The 20,052-nt window shown below is 42.7% G+C and overlaps 1 protein-coding gene across 10 annotated transcripts in view; it reads left to right on the top strand.

Annotated features, from left to right (window-relative positions):
• Positions 1-20,052, top strand: part of LOC132824232 (transcription factor COE3-like) — a 516,826-nt gene that overhangs the window by 472,842 nt on the left and 23,932 nt on the right. For 3 of the 10 annotated variants that reach the window (XM_060838932.1, XM_060839112.1, XM_060838750.1), the window contains exon 16: positions 3,100-3,343. The exons of 5 other annotated variants lie outside the window; for them this stretch is intronic. In XM_060838932.1, coding sequence (XP_060694915.1) covers positions 3,100-3,131 — 32 coding nt within the window. In that variant the 3' untranslated portion in view covers positions 3,132-3,343. Of the gene's footprint in view, positions 1-3,099; positions 3,344-15,771; positions 17,635-20,052 lie in introns of those variants that run through there. 2 more of the 10 variants (XM_060839241.1, XM_060838837.1) reach the window with 1 other exon arrangement.

Below are 20,052 nucleotides of genomic sequence, written 5' to 3'. Positions count from 1 at the left end.
AGGAAGGGCTCCTGAAGAAGGGCTCATGCCTGAAACGTCGATTCTCCTGCTCTTTGGATGCTGCCTGACCTGCTGCACTTTTTCAGCAATACATTTTTCAGCTTTTCCCCATAACCCATGATTCTCTTACTGAGTCCATCTCAGCCTTGAAGATGCTTAATGACCCATCCTTGACAGCCCTCTGTGATAAAGAATTCCACAGATTCACAACTCTCTGAGAGAAGAAGATCCTCCTTATCTCTACCTTCAATATTCTGCTCCTTATTCAGAGCTGATGCCCTCTGATCCGAGACTCTCCCACAAGAAGAATGAACCTGTTACATTGAACTGTTAATGTAAGAAGCTCATATGTTTGAATGAGGACCTCTCTCATTCCAGTGAATGCAGGCCCAATCCACTCAACCTCTCCTTATAAGATAGTCCATCCCTAACCAGGGTCAGCCTAATGAACGACATGGTGGTTCAGTGCTCAGTACTGTTACTTCACAGCGCTAGGAACCTGGGTTTGATTGCAACCTTGGGTGACTGCCTGTGTGGAGTTTGCACATTCTCCGCATGGCTGGGTGGGTTTCCTCTGGCTTCCTCCCACAGTCCAAAGATGTGCAGGTTAGGTGAATTGGCCATGCTAAGTTGCCTGTAGTGTTCAGGCGTGTGTAGGTTAGGTGCATACATCAGGGGTAAATATAGAGTGGTAAGGGAATGGATCTGAGTGGGTTACTCTTTGGAGGATCGGTGTGGACTTATTGGACCCAATTGCCTTTTTCCACACTGTAGGGATTCTTTGAACCTTCTCTTGTCTGCCCTCAGTATAGCTTTCCTTCAATAAGGGACTCAATACTGATAACAGTATGTGTGGTTTACCTAGTCCTTTGTGCAGTTTTACCAAAACCTCCCTGCTTTAATACTAAAACAAAGGCTTCCAATTTCAATTGCAATTGCTTTCCCAACTGCCCACTAAATTTGGCTGTTACAATTTTGTGATGTTGTGTACAAGGAGTACTCAGTAAACAAATGGAACTAAAGGCAGACATGTCACTAGGACCTGATGTCATGCACTCAAGGGTTTTGAAAGAAATAACTGCAGAGAACTCACTGCATTCTGACGGATTCTAATGGATCAGAGTCCGCTAATGTGATGTGCCTCTTCAAGAAGAGAATGAGACAGAAAACAGGAAACTATAACAAGCACAAAGAATACTGGAGAAACTCCACTGATCTATCAGCATCAGTGGAGAGAGTACCAGAGATAACGTTTCCATTCCATTACTACTCAGATCTGACAATGAATCGTACTGTACTCAAAATGCTAATTCTGTTTCGCTGTTTGACCTACTGAGTGTCTCCAGCATCCTCTGTGCTTGTTTCAGATTTCCAACATCCATACTATTTTGCCTGTGAGCAGGAAACGTTAGGCCAATTAATGTAACATTTGTCATTGAGAAAGTGCTTGAGTCTATTATTACTAAAGTAAAAGAGTATTTAGAAAAGCTTAACACTATCAATGTCAGAAGTCTCATGACACCAGGTTATAGTCCAATAGGTTGATTTGAAGCCACAAGCGTTTGGAGTGCTGCCCCTTCATCAGGTGAAGTCACTTCCAAAAGCTTGTGATTTCAAATAAACCTGTTGGACTATAGCCTGGTGTCATGTGGCTTCTGACCTTGTCCAGCACAAACTAACACCGGCACCTCGACGTCATGACCATCAAACGAAATCAACATGGTTTTGTGAAATTTGATAAATTTGCTAGAGTTCTTTTGAGGATGTAACACACAGAGTTGATAAAGGGGAGCCAGTAAATGTCATGTATTTGGATTTTCCAGAAAGTATATGATTCAGATGCCCCATAAATAGTTTTTGCATAAGGTTTAAGATCTCAGTATTGAAGCTAATGTCTTCACATGGGTTGAGGATTGGCTAACACACAGAATATCGGAATTAGTAGGTTTTATTTCAGGTTGTAAAGATATAATTAATGGAGTGCCAAAATGATCAATGCAAGAGCATCAATTATTTGCTGTTTATATTGAACGAGGGGGCAGAACGTAATATCTAATGTAATGTGCTGATGATACAACACTGGGTGAGATGGAATGTTGGGTTGACAAACGGAAGTTACGAGGGAAAGTAGATGAGGGAGTGGGCAAAAATTTGGCCGGTCGAGTTTAATCTAGGAAAGTGTGAGCTGGAACATCTTGGCAAGAAGCATCAAAAGGCAGACTATTATTTAAATAAGGAGATATTTTAAAATAAAACACTGTACAATATAGCTCTGGGAGTTCTTGTGTATGAAATACAGAAAGTTAGTAATCAGATCCTGCAAAAAACTAAGTAGTCAAGTGGAATTTTAGTTTGTATTGGTAGGCGGTTGGAATTTAAACATTTAGAAATCTTAATACAGTTGGACAGGGTGTTGGTGAGGCTATACTTGATGTTTTATGTATTGTTTTGATCTCGTATTTAGTAAAGAATATATTGGCATTGGACGCAGTTCAGAAGAGATTCAGGACGCTGATTCTTGGGATTAAGATGTTGATTTGTCAAGACCAGCTAAGCAGGTTGAAGCCTTTATTCATTAGAATTTGGAAGAATGAGGGCTGAACATATTGAAAGATACAAGATTCTGACACGGGTTAATGAGGTAAATGCTGAAGAGATGCTTCTAGTAGTGGAGTAGTTCTCAAACTGGGCGATGTGGTTACAATTTAAGGGGGCACGCATTTAAAACTGAGATGCGAAGGTATTTTTTCTGTCTCTTAGTGAATGCCTAGAATTCTCGATCCCAGAGAGCTGGGGAGGCTAGATCACTGTAAGTGTTTAAATAGACGGCAGATGAATTTTTGGAAGGGCTACGAGGAGCTGGAATGAATAAGGAGTTGAGGCCTGGGACAAATCAGCCCTTATGTTATCGAAAGGTGAGGGCAGGCTTGAGGTGTCGAATGGCCTATTCCCATTACTGTTTCTTATGTTCGGCCTAGGGAGCAGATGGACAACATAAAGAGCCCTGTTAGGTGGTGTTACATTTCAATAAATGCATGCAAGGGTGGCCATTCCAGTCTAACTTGTCATTCCTCTTTCTTTTTTCCTTTTGTCTTCAAGCCATGTCTGGCCTGATAGTTCCTCCGATGTAGCAGAGGCAGCTTATGCATGATGAAGGCAAACAGCTCCACACGTCAACAGATGGAGCCAAACAGGAAACAAGGCCCCAACGTCGACCCCTCTTTTTCTTTATTTCGTCTGTCCCCAACCGTCTCCCCCACACCCCCGCACCTCAAATTTGAGACGTTTCATGCAATGACAATGTTTTATCCGTGAATTCTTAGAATTTTTTTATTGAAGCGATTCTCTGAGCAGTTGTCCGCGTATTAGACAATGGGAGGTGATGTGCAGGAGACAGATAATGGACTTAACTTGCCTCCCCCCACCACCACCAACCATCACTTCCCAACTTTTCCTGGACACCTCAAACCTCCAAATTACCTTCTTCTGCACCCCTCCCAGTCTCCTCATCCAGCATACCCCACCCCCCTGTCTCCTTTCACTCAAATGGGCCAATGACTATGAGCACAACCATTCGAAAAGCCAACATCAAGGAGATCAGTTCCTCATTCTTTTCCTTTATTCTGTATGGAACCAAGAGTATTGGGACACGAGCGAAGAGAGGGGAAATTCTTAACATTGATGACCGTCACAACAGTGAGAGGAGAACTGAGAGACATCTTAGCATCAAAATCACTTCCAGATGATGCCAACAAGATTGTGTGAAGAAAAGTGAAGAGGAGTCAAGAGAGAATACTCAACAAAGGGAGGACCACGTTGGTTGTATCATCAGTGAAGGTTTGATCACACCATGCCTTTTAGATCCCACATGGTTGTGGTAGCCTTTGTACACCAGTGTGCTGTTCCCCAGACAGCCTGTTGCCCCTGAAGGTGTGGTGACATATTACTTAAATATTATGAGAAGCATCCCAATTAAATCTCATGAAATTCTCTCTCCCTCTCCCTTTTCTATTTCTCTTGTCACCTTGGGCAGAAGCCATCATGCCAATGTCCATCACATCCCTTTCATGAAGCATAAGCTTGCGAGGACCCATCCGGCCAGGCCTATCTCGCGGCTCTTTGAAAAGTTCCAGATGGCGTACTCGTCACTGCACAGAATATTCCCAGGGCTCCAGAGCATTCCGTCCATGGTGTTTCTGTCACAGCTCGAGATCCCAAGTTTCCTGAATGCTTCACCCAATAGGCAAGAACATTCAGCTTCACAACTCTTTGTATAAAGAACAGGGGGAGTTGGGTAATGAAACAAATCTGACCAGGCCCAATCCAGCTGGGAACAAGGTCTGGACAGATACAATAGAGATAGGTTTTCACAAAGGTGTCTCCAATTTGCTTTTTGTATGTGAATTCGTATCTCAGAGGGTGCCACCCAAGAGTCAGGAGGTTGTGCCGTTCAGCTCTGCTCCAGAGATTTGCACCAATGTCCTCTAATACTTAACCGAGGGAGAGCAGCACGTTCAGAAGTAGGCTCTTTTATTTAAACAGAGGTTCCCTCATGTGGGCAATACCATTCTGAAAACAAACAGGAAAATGTCCATGGTTCACCGTTAACATTTATCCACCCTCCAACATCGCCAAAGCAAATAGTTTAGTCATTTTCACACTGTTCGGCATGTTCAAATTGGCTGCCAATGTGTCCTACTTTGCTCCTACTTCTGAAGTACTGCACTGTCTGGGAAATCCTGCAGGATATCCTGAGGTTGTGGCAGGTGCTACATGAACTCAAGTCCTACACCAGCTGGCAACCCAACTGGGTACATTAGTGTCAGACCTGACAGGTTCAGCTGGAGGAGATGGGGGTGGAATTGTCAAAGATTAATATATAAGAGTTAACAGATATGAAGCCGGAAAAGCATAGAAAGTCAGGCAGCATCCAAGGAGCAGGAAAGACAATGTTTTGGGCTGAAAGAGTTTTAACTTCAAGCATCTTCAGTCCTTACTGTCTCCAAGTCAATTAATAAATAGGAGACAGGAGGCCATTGAGCTGATTGTTTTCCCTTTGAGCACAAGTACTTGACCATAGCACACTTTGCTTAATATCCCATGCTCACTGCAAATTCCATTCTCGTCAGGGATAACAGGGACCAAACACAATTAGTCAAACAATGATGTTTGCTATATTGTCAACTTAATGATGCAAAATCTGATCTTGTCACACTACAGACTGGAACATATCAGTCCATTTCTTAGACTCCTCAAGAGGTAATGTTTGATTTGTTTCAATGGTCTTTTACATGTTGTTTTTGGTTCAAAAGTCTTGGGGTGAGAAATGTATTAGAGCTAAAGGCCTCAGAACTAGATTGCCTGGATGTCAGGGTCTGAAAAGGAGTTGCAGCAAAGATTGTAAAGGCAGTCATTATAATCTTCCAAACTACCTTAGATTCTGGAAGGGTACCAGCAGTCGGGAAATAGTGAATGTAAAACCTTTATTCAAACCAGGAGGGAGACAGAAAGCAGGAAGCTAGAGACCACTTAAACTTAAATCTGTCACAGGGAAAATGCTAACTTCCATTCATAAAGTGGCTAATGCAGGATACTTAGAAAATCATGACAGGATCAACATGTTTTTGCTCACGATAAATCACAATTTATTGGAATTCTTCGAGGAAGTAACAACAATGATGTAAAAAGTGGATATGGTGCACTTGGATCTCCAAATGATACTTAATAAGGGACCACATCGAAGGTTACTCTGCAAGAAAAGAGCTCATTGTATTTGTAGGGGTGGGGTTAAATATTTGCAAAAGATTATTTAGCAGAAAGAAGGGTACAAAAGATCATATTCTGGCTGGCAAGCTGTAACAAGTGGCGTGCCACAGGGATCAGTATTGAAGCTTCAACTATTTACAATCTATATCAATGACTTGATTGCAGAGATCAAACGTACAGAAGCTAATTTTGCCAATGGCACCAAGATAGGCAAGAAAGGAGTTGTTATGAGGACAAAACAATCTATAAAGTGAAATACAAAGTGAGTTATGATCCCAGCTGCTGTTATTACTAGAGAAGTCAGATCCTGGACTGAAAGTTCCTTTGATTGATCATAATTTGTTTTGTTTGGGTTAAATGAAACAGTTTCTCACTGAAACATAACCACACAATTTTACAAGTTTTGTTTTAACAATAAGGAAAAGGAATTAAGATAAAATAGAATAAATCATACTAGTTACTCAGCACACACATGTTTAAACACACAGTAAAAATATTATTGACTAATCTCAAACAATGCTTTAAAAGTTCCCAAAACATGTCTCTTGTATAGTACCCAAAAAAACTCCTATTCAGGACTCACACCAGAGAAAGCAATCTGTTCCTAGTGCCTCGATAAGGTTAAGGTAAATGTGACTTTAACCCCTAGACTGAAAACACTGATAGCTCATTCCTGGAATTATCTTTATAATTGAGTTAAAATCTAGTCAGTTTCAAGTAAGCTCTGCAAGGGTTTATCCAATCACTTCATGTTTGGAACTATCACCCTAACCACTTACTCTCATGTAATCTAGTTTTATCAGATTCACTCGTTCTCATAGCACTGCTCTATTTAATCATTTCTATCCAAGGACTTCATAGAATTGCCCAAAACAAAGTAAAATGGAAAAGAAAGTTGCTCTCTAAGCTTTGGACGTTTCTCCCAAGCTTAAAAAAAAATCAAACCTATAATAAAGCCTGGTGGTTTACTTTGCTAAATCATAAAAGATTTGAAAGTAAACAAGAACCCATTGGTGCTGCAAAAGTAGCTCTCATAAACTGTTCTAAATGAAATCACCGTGGCTACAGAAATATTGACAAATCAGGAATTAATTTCAGATACACAGAATGTCCATATTTCACTAACTCAACATCTGAAGCAAAAACTTTAAATGAATAATATTAAAATTATATACTTTGATCTATTTGCTTTATTTATTGTCACATGTATCCCGTTACAAAATACATTGAAAAACATTGTATAGTGTCATCACTCTCTGACGCCTTATTAAAACAGAGAGAAAAAAAAACAAAACATAGCATATAAAGGTTGAAAAATTAAGAAAACAAAGAAAAAGTGTTCAACTTTTCTGTTCTTCTTGTTAAGTGCTCCAGCATGAGCCTTGGACCTGGTGGCCAGGCATGAGTCCATTGGTGCTCCAAAGTAGCTTTAATTGAAATCACGATGGCTGCAGATGGGTTCATGGGCTCATGAGTGGGAAATGTGAACATGTTCACTTTAGTAGGAAAAATAGAAAATCAACACACTATTTAAATGGAGAGAGATTCCTAACTTTGTTGATATGAGCAATCTTGGTCTCATGGTATGTGAATCACAATAGATACAGTAAATGCATATAAACACAGGTAAAGCTAAGGAAGTATCTATGTTGCAATGAGAATGGATGATAAAAGTAATGATGATAATTACAGTTGTACAGGGCTTTGATGTGATCACTTCTGGAGCACAGCATAAAGTTTCAGTCTCCTTATTTGAGAAAGGATGTAACTACACTAGAAACAATTTACAGAAGGAACACATGACTCATTCCTGCAATGAATGGATGATTTATGACTCGATGACTCTGTGATCCTATAGAGAAAGGTGAAACAGGTTGGGCATTTAGCCATTGGAGTTTTGAAACATAAGGTCATTATTTTTAAACATATAGGACCCTGAGGACCACATCTGAGGTTGCACTGCAAGAAAAACGCTCAGTGTGCTTGAAGGGGTGGGATCCGATATCCTTCTATCTCATATGAAGCACTTGATAGGTGGATAAGAAAGATATTTTCCCCTGAGGGCCAGACTAGAACCAAGGGCTGCAGGTTGAGTGTAGAAGATCTTTTTCTGAAGGTGGAGATGAGATGATTTTCTTTTTCTCTTTTGGAAAGTCATTAGAGTGTTAAATTCTCATTCCCAGTGAAGATTGGGTCATTGACTATGTCCAAGGCTGAGTTAGATAGATTTCTGATGGACAAGTGAGTCATGGATTCTGAGGGAGCAAACAGGACAATGGTGTTGAGAACATAATCTAACCAACCCTGATTTATCAAATGGCAAAGTAAAGTCAAAGAGTCTCATGGCCTGCTCCTGAGTCCTATGTTTCAAAGTTCCAAACTGCTAATTTTGGAATCTTGCTGTGCACAAATGACTTCTCTGCCTGCCTAACCACAGTAGCTGTGCATCAACTAACACGCCACACACATTAAAATAATATGACTTGACAAAACAAGTGTTTGGGGCGAGGGCAGGAAAGTGGAATGTTTCAAATATGTTCATGGGATGTGAACACCACTGACTAGGCCAGATTATGCTGCCCACCTCTAGTTACTCTCAAGCAGAACTTGTGATGTAGCTACTTCCAAAATGTTTTTTTTTAATTGCTTTGATACCACAAGTTTCTTAATTGCTAAATAATTAAGAAACACCATAATCGCTCTGAGCTGGAGATATATGTAGGCCAGATGAAGCAGGGACAGAAATTGTCCTGATGCTCGTTAATAATTCCAGATCATTTTTATAGTAATCCATAATCATTTTTAATAACCCAACTTTCTGTTGCAGATTTTTACTAATTCGTTGAATTTGTACAATGATACATTTTTGCAAGATGAATAAGTTGCTGCATCAATGCATGGTAATTTTTTTTTGTTTGCAATAGTAACCCATTATTTAAACCATTTCCTGGGTCCTCTGTGTCATGGGGATGACTTGAAGCAGATCAAAACCTTTCTTACATTAGCTGATAGTGGCCTTTTTTATACTTCACAGTAAGAGTGCGTTTTCCAAATGTTGCTCATTCAAACTCATTCCCAAGCCTGTGACTTCTCCCGTCCTGCTGCCTAGAATAACAAGGTGAGAAGTCAATGGAAGCCTAAAGAACCATCCTGACGTGGAACTATATGAAGTTTTCTTTCAGTGTTGGCAGGTCAAAATTCCTTTTGTAAAAAGAGAATTTTTTCATGGGTACGGGCAACACAATTCAAATCCCTAATTGCCTTTGAAATGAATGGCCATTTCAGAAGACATTACTGTAGTTGACCTTCAACCATGAAGTCACATTTTAGGACAGACCAAGTGAGGATGGCAGATTTCCTTCCCTAAAGGTCATTAATGAATCAGATGGTTAGTGTTATCATCATAGCTGTTGATAGCTTCATGGCTCCTATTACCAACATGCAATTCTATATTTAATTACTTGAATTTAATTAATCCCAGCTACCTTAAAATCATAAGAGTAGCAACAGGAGTAGGCCCCTCGAGCTTGCTTTGCCATTCATTATGATCAGCCATGATCTGACATTCCTCACATCTACTTTCCTGCCCTTTCACCGTAACCCTTGACTCCCCAACTGATCAAGAATCTATCGATCTTAGCTTAAATATACACAAGGACTGTGCTCCCAACACTCTCCACAAGACTCACAAGCTTCTGAGAGAAGAAATTCCTCCTTAGTATTAAGTTGGTATTAGCCTTTATTCTAAGTCTATGATCCCTCGTCTGTGAGGTGACATATTCTCTCAGCATTTATCCTGTTACGATTTCAGCCCATCCCTCAAAATCATTAGATTGGGCCCCTAGATCAGTGGTACTACAACTGACTCACACTGTGAGTGTACCTACACCCCATGGACTTCAGCAGTTCAATATGTTGTCTCACCATCACCTTCTCAATTAGGGTTGGAGCTGAAAATGAGTTGCTGGAAAAGCGCAGCAGGTCAGGCAGCATCCAAGGAGCAGGAGATTCGATGTTTCGGGCATAAGCTTTCTGATGAAGGGCTTATGTGTTGCTTTTCCAGCAACACATTTTAGCAGACCTCACTTTCTCCTCCAATTAGGGTTGGACGCAAGCACTTTACGACCATCACTCATATCCTGGGAATTTTTTTTATAGTGTTGTTTTATTGAAGCTGATCACATTTCAACAAGATCAGAATTGGCCAGTCTTAAGTAGAGCTTTATAGCATGCTTCAGATTCTCTGTGACACTGTGGTTGGGGCAGGGATTCCACTGTTAAAAGAAAATGTAGTTTCATAGGTAATTTGGCTCTTAGTGCAAATTATTTTGAATACATAATATGGATCTTGTATAATGGGTTCAGAGATGATGTTATTTATTCTGTAATATTGGTAGATCTAGATGCTTTTTCATGTGCAACATTTGCTTTCTTTTGTAAGCAAGAAGTTCAGTAGTTTATTCAGAAATCAGCAATCAAAGGGCACAAAGGATAAACCAGGCAGATATGAAATAGAATATATTTTGAAAGTTGACGTAAAGGTGGGCATCCCATATAAACTTGATGTGTAGGTACCGATGTTGGACAAGGTCAGAAGTCATGTGACACGAGATTATAGCCCATCAGCCTTATTTGGAGTCACAAGCTTTCAGAGGTGACGAAGGGGTAGTGCTCTGAAAACTTATGATTTTAGATAAATATATTGAGCTATAACTGGTGTTGTGTGACTTCTGAATTAAAACTTGGATATAGGCCATTTGTATGATCAGTGAATGATGACAACTAAGAAGGAGGCCATTCAGCCATACATCTGTGCTTTCCCTCTGAAGGAGTCATTCAACTCATGGTACTCCCCTGCTTTTGCACTGTTGACTTGCAAAAATGTTTCCTTTTCAAAAGTTGAAAACCTTCATTGTCCCTGCCTTTGCCATACTCTCAGGCACTGTACTCCAAGCCCTGTCAACTCATTACACAATGTGTGTCATCTACAGGATGCACTGCAGTAAATCTGTCAGTGACTTTGACACAATCTTCCAAGCACGTGTACCATTTGACTTGTTTGATATATTGTCACATGTACTGAAGTACAGTGAAAAGCTTTGTTTATGAGCAATGCAAGCACATCATAGTAAACAAGGACATGCAGATCATAGGGTGTGCAAAAACTAGACAGGCGAAAAGTTACATCACACAGGGCGTGTGTTAGGCAAGAGCAACATTAGCAAGATCAGCATTATTTGAATTTAGAGAGTCCATTTATCTGTCTAATAACAGCAGGGAAGAGAGGACACAGCAACAGACACATGGGAACAGCAACAGACAAATGGGAACACCACCACCTGCAAATTCCCATCAAAGCCACTCACCATCCTGACTTGGAATTATATCACTGTTCCTTCACTTGTTGCTGGGTCAAAATCCTGGAATTCCCTTCACATCATTGTGGGTGTTACTATACCCCAAGGACAATAACAGTTGAAGAAGGCAGCTCATCACCACCTATTCAAGTTTATTTTAGAATGGTAGTAAATGTGGACCTTGCCATCAATGTCTACCTCCCACAAATGAATGATAAAGCCTTTCTTCATATCATCTTCAGTCTAAATTAGAGTGGTGCTGGAAAAGCACAGCAGGTAGAAACGTCAACTCTCCTGCTCCTCGGATGCTGCCTGACCTGCTGTGCTTTTCCAGCACCATTCTAATCCAGCATCTGCAGTCCATGTTTTTACCTCATATCATCTTCAGCTAATTACTTAAATTAATGTCCCTCTGATTCCTGCTTCTTCCAGCAATGTGAACACTTTATCCATATCTGCTCTATCCAATGACTTTGATTGTTTAATCTCCTATCAAGCTTCTTCCAGGACTACAGTCCCAACTTTCCTGATCTCTTTACACAGCTGAAATTCATCATCCCCAGAACTAGTTCTATGAATATTTTCTGCCTTGACATCCCTACTAAAGTGTGGAATCTAGAATTGTATATAAAGTTGTTCTCAAGTTGAGATTGAGTCAGTTTTTTATACAGACTTACTATCATTCACTTCCTAGCCTTTGTGTACCCCATCCATGTTGATGTAGTCCAGGATGCTGTGTACTTTAACTGTGTTCTCAACCTATCTTGGTAAGTCCAATGATTTACCTACATGTACACTCAAGTCCCTTTGCTTTACACTCTCTTTAGAATTGTATCCATTACTTTAGATTCTCTACAGTGAGGAAACAGGCCCTTTGGGCCAATAAGTCCACACCGCCCCTCCGAAGAGAAACCCATTCCCCACCCTGTATTTGCCCCTGGCTAACGGACCTAACACTACGGGTAATTTAGCATGGCCAATTCACCTAACCTGCACATCTTTGGACTGTGGGCGAGAAACCAGAGCACCCGCAGCAAACCCATGCAGTCAGGGGGAGAATGTGCAAACTCCAGACAGACAGTTGCCTGAGGCGGGAATTGAACCCGGGTCCCTGCCACTGTGAGGCAGCAGTGCTAATCACTGAGCCACCATGTCGCCTGTGTCCCTCAATGTTGCTTAAGGAACTATCAACATTTTTCCACCAGTTGTCATTTCTGAAAGCCTCTATAATTTGGAACAAAACTTGCGAGTGAAGTTTTCTGTCGGCATACATCAGAACAATTCTCCAGTTAACCAGTATGCTCATTTTCAAGTATTACAGATTTTTTTTTACTGGTTTTACCCTCTGAGTTGTTAGGATTGCCTTCACAACTTCTCTTGAAGAAGGGTGTACCTGTTATAGAGTTAGTGTTCTAAGGCCTATTGTAGTAGAGTTGGCACACAGCATATAACATGACAGTTTTCATTGTATTTTGTAACAAAATACACATGACAATAAATAAAGCAAATCAAAATGTCAACCCTTAGGGGAGTAGGGTTGTCGGACGGTAATGGTTGATGATGGCCTAGTAGTATTATTGTTTGGCTGTTAATTCAGGGACCTAGGGAATGTTCTGTGAACCCAGATTCAAATCCTGCTATGATATCTGGTCGAATTAAGAGTCCATGAAACCATTGTTAATTGCCAGGGGAAATCCGTTTGGTTTCCTAATCCTATTTAAGAAAGGAAATTTGCTAGCCTTACCTACCTTGGGCAGCATGGTGCCTCAGTGATTAGCCCTACTGCCTCAAAGCCTCAGGTTTGATTCCAGTCTTGGGTGACTGTCTGTGTGGCGTTTGTATATTCTCCCTGTGTCTGCGTGGATTTCCGTTGGGTGCTCCAGTTTCTTTCCACCGTCCAAAGATGTGAAAACTAGATGAATTGGCTGTGCTAAATTGCTCATAATGTCCAGGGATGTGAAGGCTAGATAGGTTAACCATGGGAAATTCAGAGAGAGTGGAGGGGAATGGGTCTGGGTGGGATGCTCTTTGGAGAGTTGGCGTGGATTTGTTGGGCTGAATGGCCTGTTTCCACACTGTAGGAATTCTCGCCTGGTCTACATGTGACTCCAGAAACACAGCAATGTGGTTGACACTTAACTGCCTTCTGGGCAAATAAGGATAGGCAATAAATATCAGCCTGGCCAGCAATGCCCATTTCCCATAAATTAATAACCAAAACATTAGGAGACATTAGATCAGCTGAGGAGAAAGTGAGGTCTGCAGATGCTGGAGATCAGAGCTGAAAATGTGTTGCTGGAAAAGCACAGCAGGTCAGGCAGCATCCAAGGAACAGGAAATTCGACGTTTCGGGCATAAGCCCTTCATCAGGAAAGGGCTGATTTCTGATGAAGGGCTTATGCCCGAAACGTCGAATTTCCTGTTCCTTGGATGTTGCCTGAACTGTTGTGCTTTTCCAGCAACACATTTTCAGATTAGATCAGCTGACCAAGTGTTAATTTAAATACAGAGAAACTTCACAGAGTTTGTTGGTTTTGAGTTATTGCTCAGTTGGTTACCACAATTAGACAGATATTTGCCTTCTCATTTTTACACAAAGCTTCCAACAATTGACTATGGTTGGCTGGTAGGATTATTAGTTATTTTGTATTTTTGACAAAATACACCATGCACATCCTCACATACAGGCAAACTCATGCATGAGCATTTGTTTCCAAGTGAAATCCATCTGGAAAACTCACAGGTAGACAGGGTGTGGAAGATGTTGTTCAGCACACTTGCCTTCATTGCTCAGAGCAGAGTCGAGAGGTTTGGATGTCACATTGAGATTGTACAGGACATTGGTGAAGCCACTTTTGGAATACTGTGAGAATTTCAGGTCACCCTGCTACAGGTAGGATATTATTAAGCTGGAGAGGGTTCAGAAAAGATTGACCAGGATGTCACCAGGGCTGGAAGGTATGACTTATAAGGAGAGGCTGGATAGACTTGAACTTTTTTTCACTGGCTCACTGTTATGGAGGTTTATAAAATCATGAGGGACATAGATAAGGTGAATAGGGAAGGTCATTTCTCTACGATAGGGGAGTTCAAAACTAGCAGGCATAATTTTAAGGTGAGAGGGAAATGGTTTAAAAAGGACATGAGGGGCAACTTTTTCACACAGAGGGTGGTTCATGTGTGGAATGAACTGGCAGAGAAAGTGTTAGATGCAGGCACAATTACAACATTTAAAAGGCATTCGGCCAGGTATACATATAGGAAAGGTTTAGAGGACTGCAGATGCTGGAGATCAGAATGGAAGAGTGTGTTGCTGGAAAAGCACAGCCAGTCAGGCAGCATCCATGGAGCAGAAGAATTGACGTTTCGAGCATAAACTTTCCGGATGAAGAATTTATGCTTGACACATTGATTCTCCTGCTTCTCTGATGCTGCCTGACCGGCTGTGCTTTTCCAGCACTACACTCTTTGACTTAGAGGAATATAGGCCAAACACAAGCAAATGGGCCCAGCTCAGTTTAGGAAACTTGGACAGAATGGATGAGTTGGGCTAAAAGGTCTGTTTGCGTGCTGTATGACTCTATTGTGATACAAGGTCTGGATGTTGAAAAAGTGTCCAGCAGCCTAAGTATCAGAAATTAGGAGCTCAGTTCTGAATGGACTGATATCTGACGGATACTCTCATCATTTAGTTCCAAGTTAAAACATGTCTGCGTGACTGCAAATCTAGTTCTTCTCTAAGGCTGAAACTGCCTCCAAATGAGGTCATCTGCACTTCTTGAGTGCAGTTTTGGAGAGTTTCTTTAACTCTAGCAGATTGTCAGCAGCCCAGGGAAGAAAAGAGTGAATACCATTGCTCACTGATTAGAGAAGCACACAATGAGAAGGCCACCAGAGGTCAGGGGTGGTAGGGGTGGGGATTCAAGGGGGTCCGATATTTGTTAAAGATGACCATCTGATTGGAAACGTGATCCACCTCATGAACAATGGAAGTAAATTGATGTGGGAATCACCGGGAGGGAGAGTGAAATGTAAAAGTGTGGTGCTGTTATGTTCGTGTGTGCGATGAGTGCGTCAAATGGGCACACTGATACCAGAACAAATGGCTTTGTCATGGTGAGCTTGTGGGAGTGTTTGATGGGTGCATAATAGAGACTGCAATACTCTGCATCTAGCACCTGTCTATACTTGCCTGGATGGGATCATGTAATGGGAGCTTTACTCTATGTCCAATACCATGCTGTACTTCTCCTGGCAATGTTGGATGGGCCCAGTGTAGAGGGAGCTTTATTCTGTATCTAACCCCATGCTATTCCTGTCCTGGGAGTGTTTGATGGGGACAGTGTAGAGAGAGCTTTACTCTGTATCTAACCCCCTGAGAGTGTTTGAAGGGGAACAGTTTAGAATAAGCTTTACTCTGTATCAAACTCTGTGCTGTTGCTGTCCTGGGAGTGTTTGAGGGGGGACAGTGTAGATGCAGCTTTCTTTTCAATTTAAAACAGTAGTAAAATATATTAATCCAGAGATCCATGTAATGTTCTGGGGATCCAGGTTCAAATCACTCCATGGCAGATGGTGGAAGTTGAATTCAATAAAAATCTGGAATTAAGAGTCTAATGATGACTATGAATCCATTGTTATTTTTCAGAAAAACCTATCTGGTTCACAAATGTCCTTTAGGGAAGGAAACTGCCATCCTCACCTGTTCCAGCCTACATGTGACTCCAGACCCACAGCAATGTGGTTGACTCTTGGGATGGGTAATAATTGCTGGCCCAGCCCACATCCCATGAATGAATGAGAAAACATTTATCTCTGTGCTGTACCTGTTGTGGGAAAGATTAATGAGGACAGCGTACAGCGAGCTTTTACTCTGTATCTAACTCTATGCCGTACCTGCCCTGGGAGTGTCTGAGAGGGAGAGTGTTGAGGAAGCTTTGTTCTGTATCTAACTCATGCTGTACCTACCCTGCATGCATTTAATGTGACAGTATAGAAGGAGATCTACTCTGCATCAAATCCATGCCATACCTGGGAACATTTGATGGGACAGTGCATATGGAGCTTTATTATGAAAGTAACCGTGGCTGTATGTGCTGTGGGACTGCTGAATCATAAAAACCCTACAGTGTGCAAACAGGCAATTTGGCTCAACAAGTCCACACCAATTAAGGGATCTTTACTATAAATTGATTCTGCGGTGCCCTGCCCAGTTGAGTTTGATGCTGGCACCTGGTACAAATGGCAAAATGAATTCCAATGCCAGTTGTATTTGTCAATAAGCACAAAGAATAACATTATCAAAATAAATTCCAGAGAATGTTTTGTAGTCTGGGAAGACATTACAGCACTAAACACACACTGGAAGGGCAATACCACACCATGCATTAGGATATTGATGGGAAGCACAGAAGTGTTAGCACAATATATACTTTATGCTGTTCTTAGTCACTGTCACCCAATGAACAGTGTAATTGGTCTCAGGATCGTATGGGTTCAGGACAGGGACAAACACCAGCCAAGGTTCCCACTCTGACTGTCATCTAACCATAAACTGACTCTCAGTAGGTGCGTCTATGAGTGTGAGTTTGTGTCTTTCAACACATGCTTGGAGAAATTACCACCAATTAGTTATTCAATGGTGCCTGTGCATTCCATACCATAGAATGACATTGATAGTGCCTGGATTAACTCTCTCACTTGTTCCAATGCTGATTCACTGAGGGCCAGCAAGCTTCTCCAGTGGGCCCATGTCTTTTATTTCCTTCTCCGATGATATCCTTTCTCCCTTAGCTATCATTTCAGGAGCCTTTTTTCTTAGTGATTCCTAAGCAATCAAGATTTAAACCTTCCTCCCTTCCCATCCAATTTTGTAAATAATTCTGTCCCCATTTCGCCTCCCTCTTCCTCAATGGTCCCCCACATCGTATCCCTGCCCTACCCCACCCCTGACTCTGTGACCCCCACCACCCGAAGGTAAGGAGACACTGGGGCCAATTACACCTACCCCAACTGGTTAACGTCAGTCAGCCCGGTGCAAATGAGGAAATCAAAGTTGAGAACGTCTGGTCTCTCAGGCTCAGAGTCTACAGATTGAACAGGGGTTTCGGGCAATAGTAACGTTAGCACGAGGTGATATTTCCACCGAAATTGCGAGAGAGAGTGTGTGCGTGTGTGTATGTGTGTGTGCAATGTACAGGCTGTGTATATATTGATATCAAAGGGTTGAACATTCTTTGGGTTACATGGGGTTTTGCCAAGTACTGTACAGTACGATATGTTTAAATGCTTGCTGTTCTTGTGAAATGAAACTGGTACCAGTCTGTTGCTTAATAATCCTTTCTCCGTTGTGTTTTTTTGTACGTAGTTTGAAAAAAAAAGAAATGCTGTTAACACTTTGTGATTTTTTAAAACTTTTTATTTTCTTTGGACTCTTGCTCAAGTTGTACTTAAAGCCGTGTATAATATCAGTGTCTTCATGATGACTTTTACAATTCCTAAATAAATTAATTCAAACACCTTTACTTCGGGTCTCTCCTTTTTGTGTTCTGGGTCCATCCACCATTCCCACTCCCGGGATTAAATACTTCTTTGGGGGGATTAATGTGGAAATGCCGATGTTGGACTGGGGTGGAGAAAGACAGTGCTCACACAACACTAGGTTATGGTCCAACAGGTTTATTTAAAATCACAAGCTTTCAGAGCGCAGTTTCTTCATCAGGGCCACTCCAAATGTTTGTGATTTTAAATACACCCGTTGGGCTATGCCCTGGGGTGAAAATGTGTTGCTGGTTAAAGCGCAGCAGGTCAGGCAGCATCCAAGGAATAGGAAATTCGACGTTTCGGGCCAGAGCCCTTCATCAGGAATGAGGAGAGTGTGCCAGGCAGGCTAAGATAAAAGGTAGGGAGGAGGGACTTGGGGGAGGGGCGATGGAGATGTGATAGGTGGAAGGAAGTCAAGGTGAGGGTGATAGGCCGGAGTGGGGTGGGGGCGGAGAGGTCAGGAAGAAGATTGCAGGTTAGGAAGGCAGTGCTGAGTTCGAGGGATTCGACTGAGACAAGGTGGGGGGAGGGGAAATGAGGAAACTGGAGAAATCTGAGTTCATCCTTTGTGGTTGGAGGGTTCCCAGGCAGAAGATGAGGCGCTCTTCCTCCAACCGTCGTGTTGTTATGTTCTGGCGATGGAGGAGTCCAAGGACCTGCATGTCCTTGGTGGAATGGGAGGGGGAGTTAAAGTGTTGAGCCACGGGGTGGTTGGGTTGGTTGGTCTGGGTGTACCAGAGGTGTTCCCTGAAGTGTTCCGCAAGTAGGCGGCCCGTCTCCCCAATATAGAGGAGGCCACGTCGGGTGCAGCGGGTGCAATAGATGATGTGTGTGGAGGTGCAGGTGAATTTGTGGCGGATATGGAAGGATCCCTTGGGGCCTTGGAGAGAGGTAAGGGAGGAGGTGTGGGCGCAAGTTTTGCATTTCCTGCGGTTGCAGGGGAAGGTGCCGGGAGTGGAGGTTGGGTTGGTGGGGGGTGTGGACCTGATGAGGGAGTCACGGAGGGAGTGGTCTTTTCGGAATGCTGATAGGGGAGAGGAGGGAAATATATCCCTGGTGGTGGGGTCCGTTTGGAGGTGGCGGAAATGACGGCGGATGATACGCTGTATACGGAGGTTGGTGGGGTGGTAGGTGAGAACCAGTGGGGTTCTGTCTGGTGGTGGTTGGAGGGGCGGGGCTCAAGGGCGGAGGAGCGGGAAGTGGAGGAGATGCGATGGAGGGCATCGTCGATCACGTCTGGGGGGAGTCTGCGGTCTTTGAAGAAGGAGGCCATCTGGGCTATACGGTATTGGAACTGGTCCTCCTGGGACCAGATGCGGCGGAGATGAAGGAATTGGGAATATGGGATGGCGTTTTTACAGGGGGCAGGGTGGGAGGAGATGTAGTCTAGGTAGCTGTGGGAGTCAGTCGGTTTACAGTAGATGTCTGTGTTGATTCAGTCGCCCGAGATAGAAATGGAAAGGTCTAGGAAGGGGAGGGAGGAGTCTGAGACGGTCCAGGTGAATTTTAGGTCGGGGTGGAAGATGTTGGTAAAGTGGATGAACTGTTCAACCTCCTTGTGGGAGCATGAGGCAGCGCCGATACAGTCATCGATGTAGCAGAGGAAAAGGTGGGGGGGTGGTGCCAGTGTAGTTGCGGAAAATAGACTGTTCCACATATCCTACGAAGAGACAGGCATAGCTGGGGCCCATGCGGGTGCCCATGGCAACTCCTTTAGTTTGGAGGAAGTGGGAAGATTGGAAAGAGAAGTTGTTCAGGGTGAGGACCAGTTCAGTCAGTCGAAGGAGGGTGTCGGTGGAAGGGTACTGGTTGGTACGGCGAGAAAGGAAGAAGCAGAGGGCTTTGAGTCCTTCGTGATGGGGGATGGAGGTGTACAGGGACTGGATGTCCATGGTGAAGATAAGGCGTTGTGGACCGGGGAAGCGAAAATCATGGAGGAGGTGGAGGGCGTGGGTGGTGTCCCGAACATAGGTGGGGAGTTCTTGGGCTAAGGGGGATAGAACCGTGTCGAGGTACGCGGAGATGAGTTCGGTGGGGCAGGAGCAGGCTGAGACAATGGGTCGTCCGGGGCAGGCAGGTTTGTGGATTTTGGGCAGGAGGTAGAAATGGGCAGTGCGGGGTTGTGGGACTATGAGGTTGGAGGCGGTGGATGGGAGATTTGAGGGTAGAGAGTCTGGCATTATTCTCCCTGCAATGAAAGAAATGTAAAGGGCGATTTTGAATAGAATAGGATGGAAAATTATTGTCACTTGTATTTTTAACAAAAAAAGTGTTTAAGTCACCATACCCCAGCGCAACTTTAACAATAAATTACATATTTGCATGGGAGAATATAAAAGCAGCAATGTATGCTTGAGGCTTTATAATTTACTCAGACCAAAATTTG

The sequence above is a fragment of the Hemiscyllium ocellatum genome, chromosome 1 (genome assembly GCF_020745735.1).
Source record: "Hemiscyllium ocellatum isolate sHemOce1 chromosome 1, sHemOce1.pat.X.cur, whole genome shotgun sequence".
Taxonomy (NCBI): domain Eukaryota; kingdom Metazoa; phylum Chordata; class Chondrichthyes; order Orectolobiformes; family Hemiscylliidae; genus Hemiscyllium; species Hemiscyllium ocellatum.
Note: the sequence above shows the minus strand (reverse complement) of the source record. Positions and strands in the feature narration are given on the sequence as shown.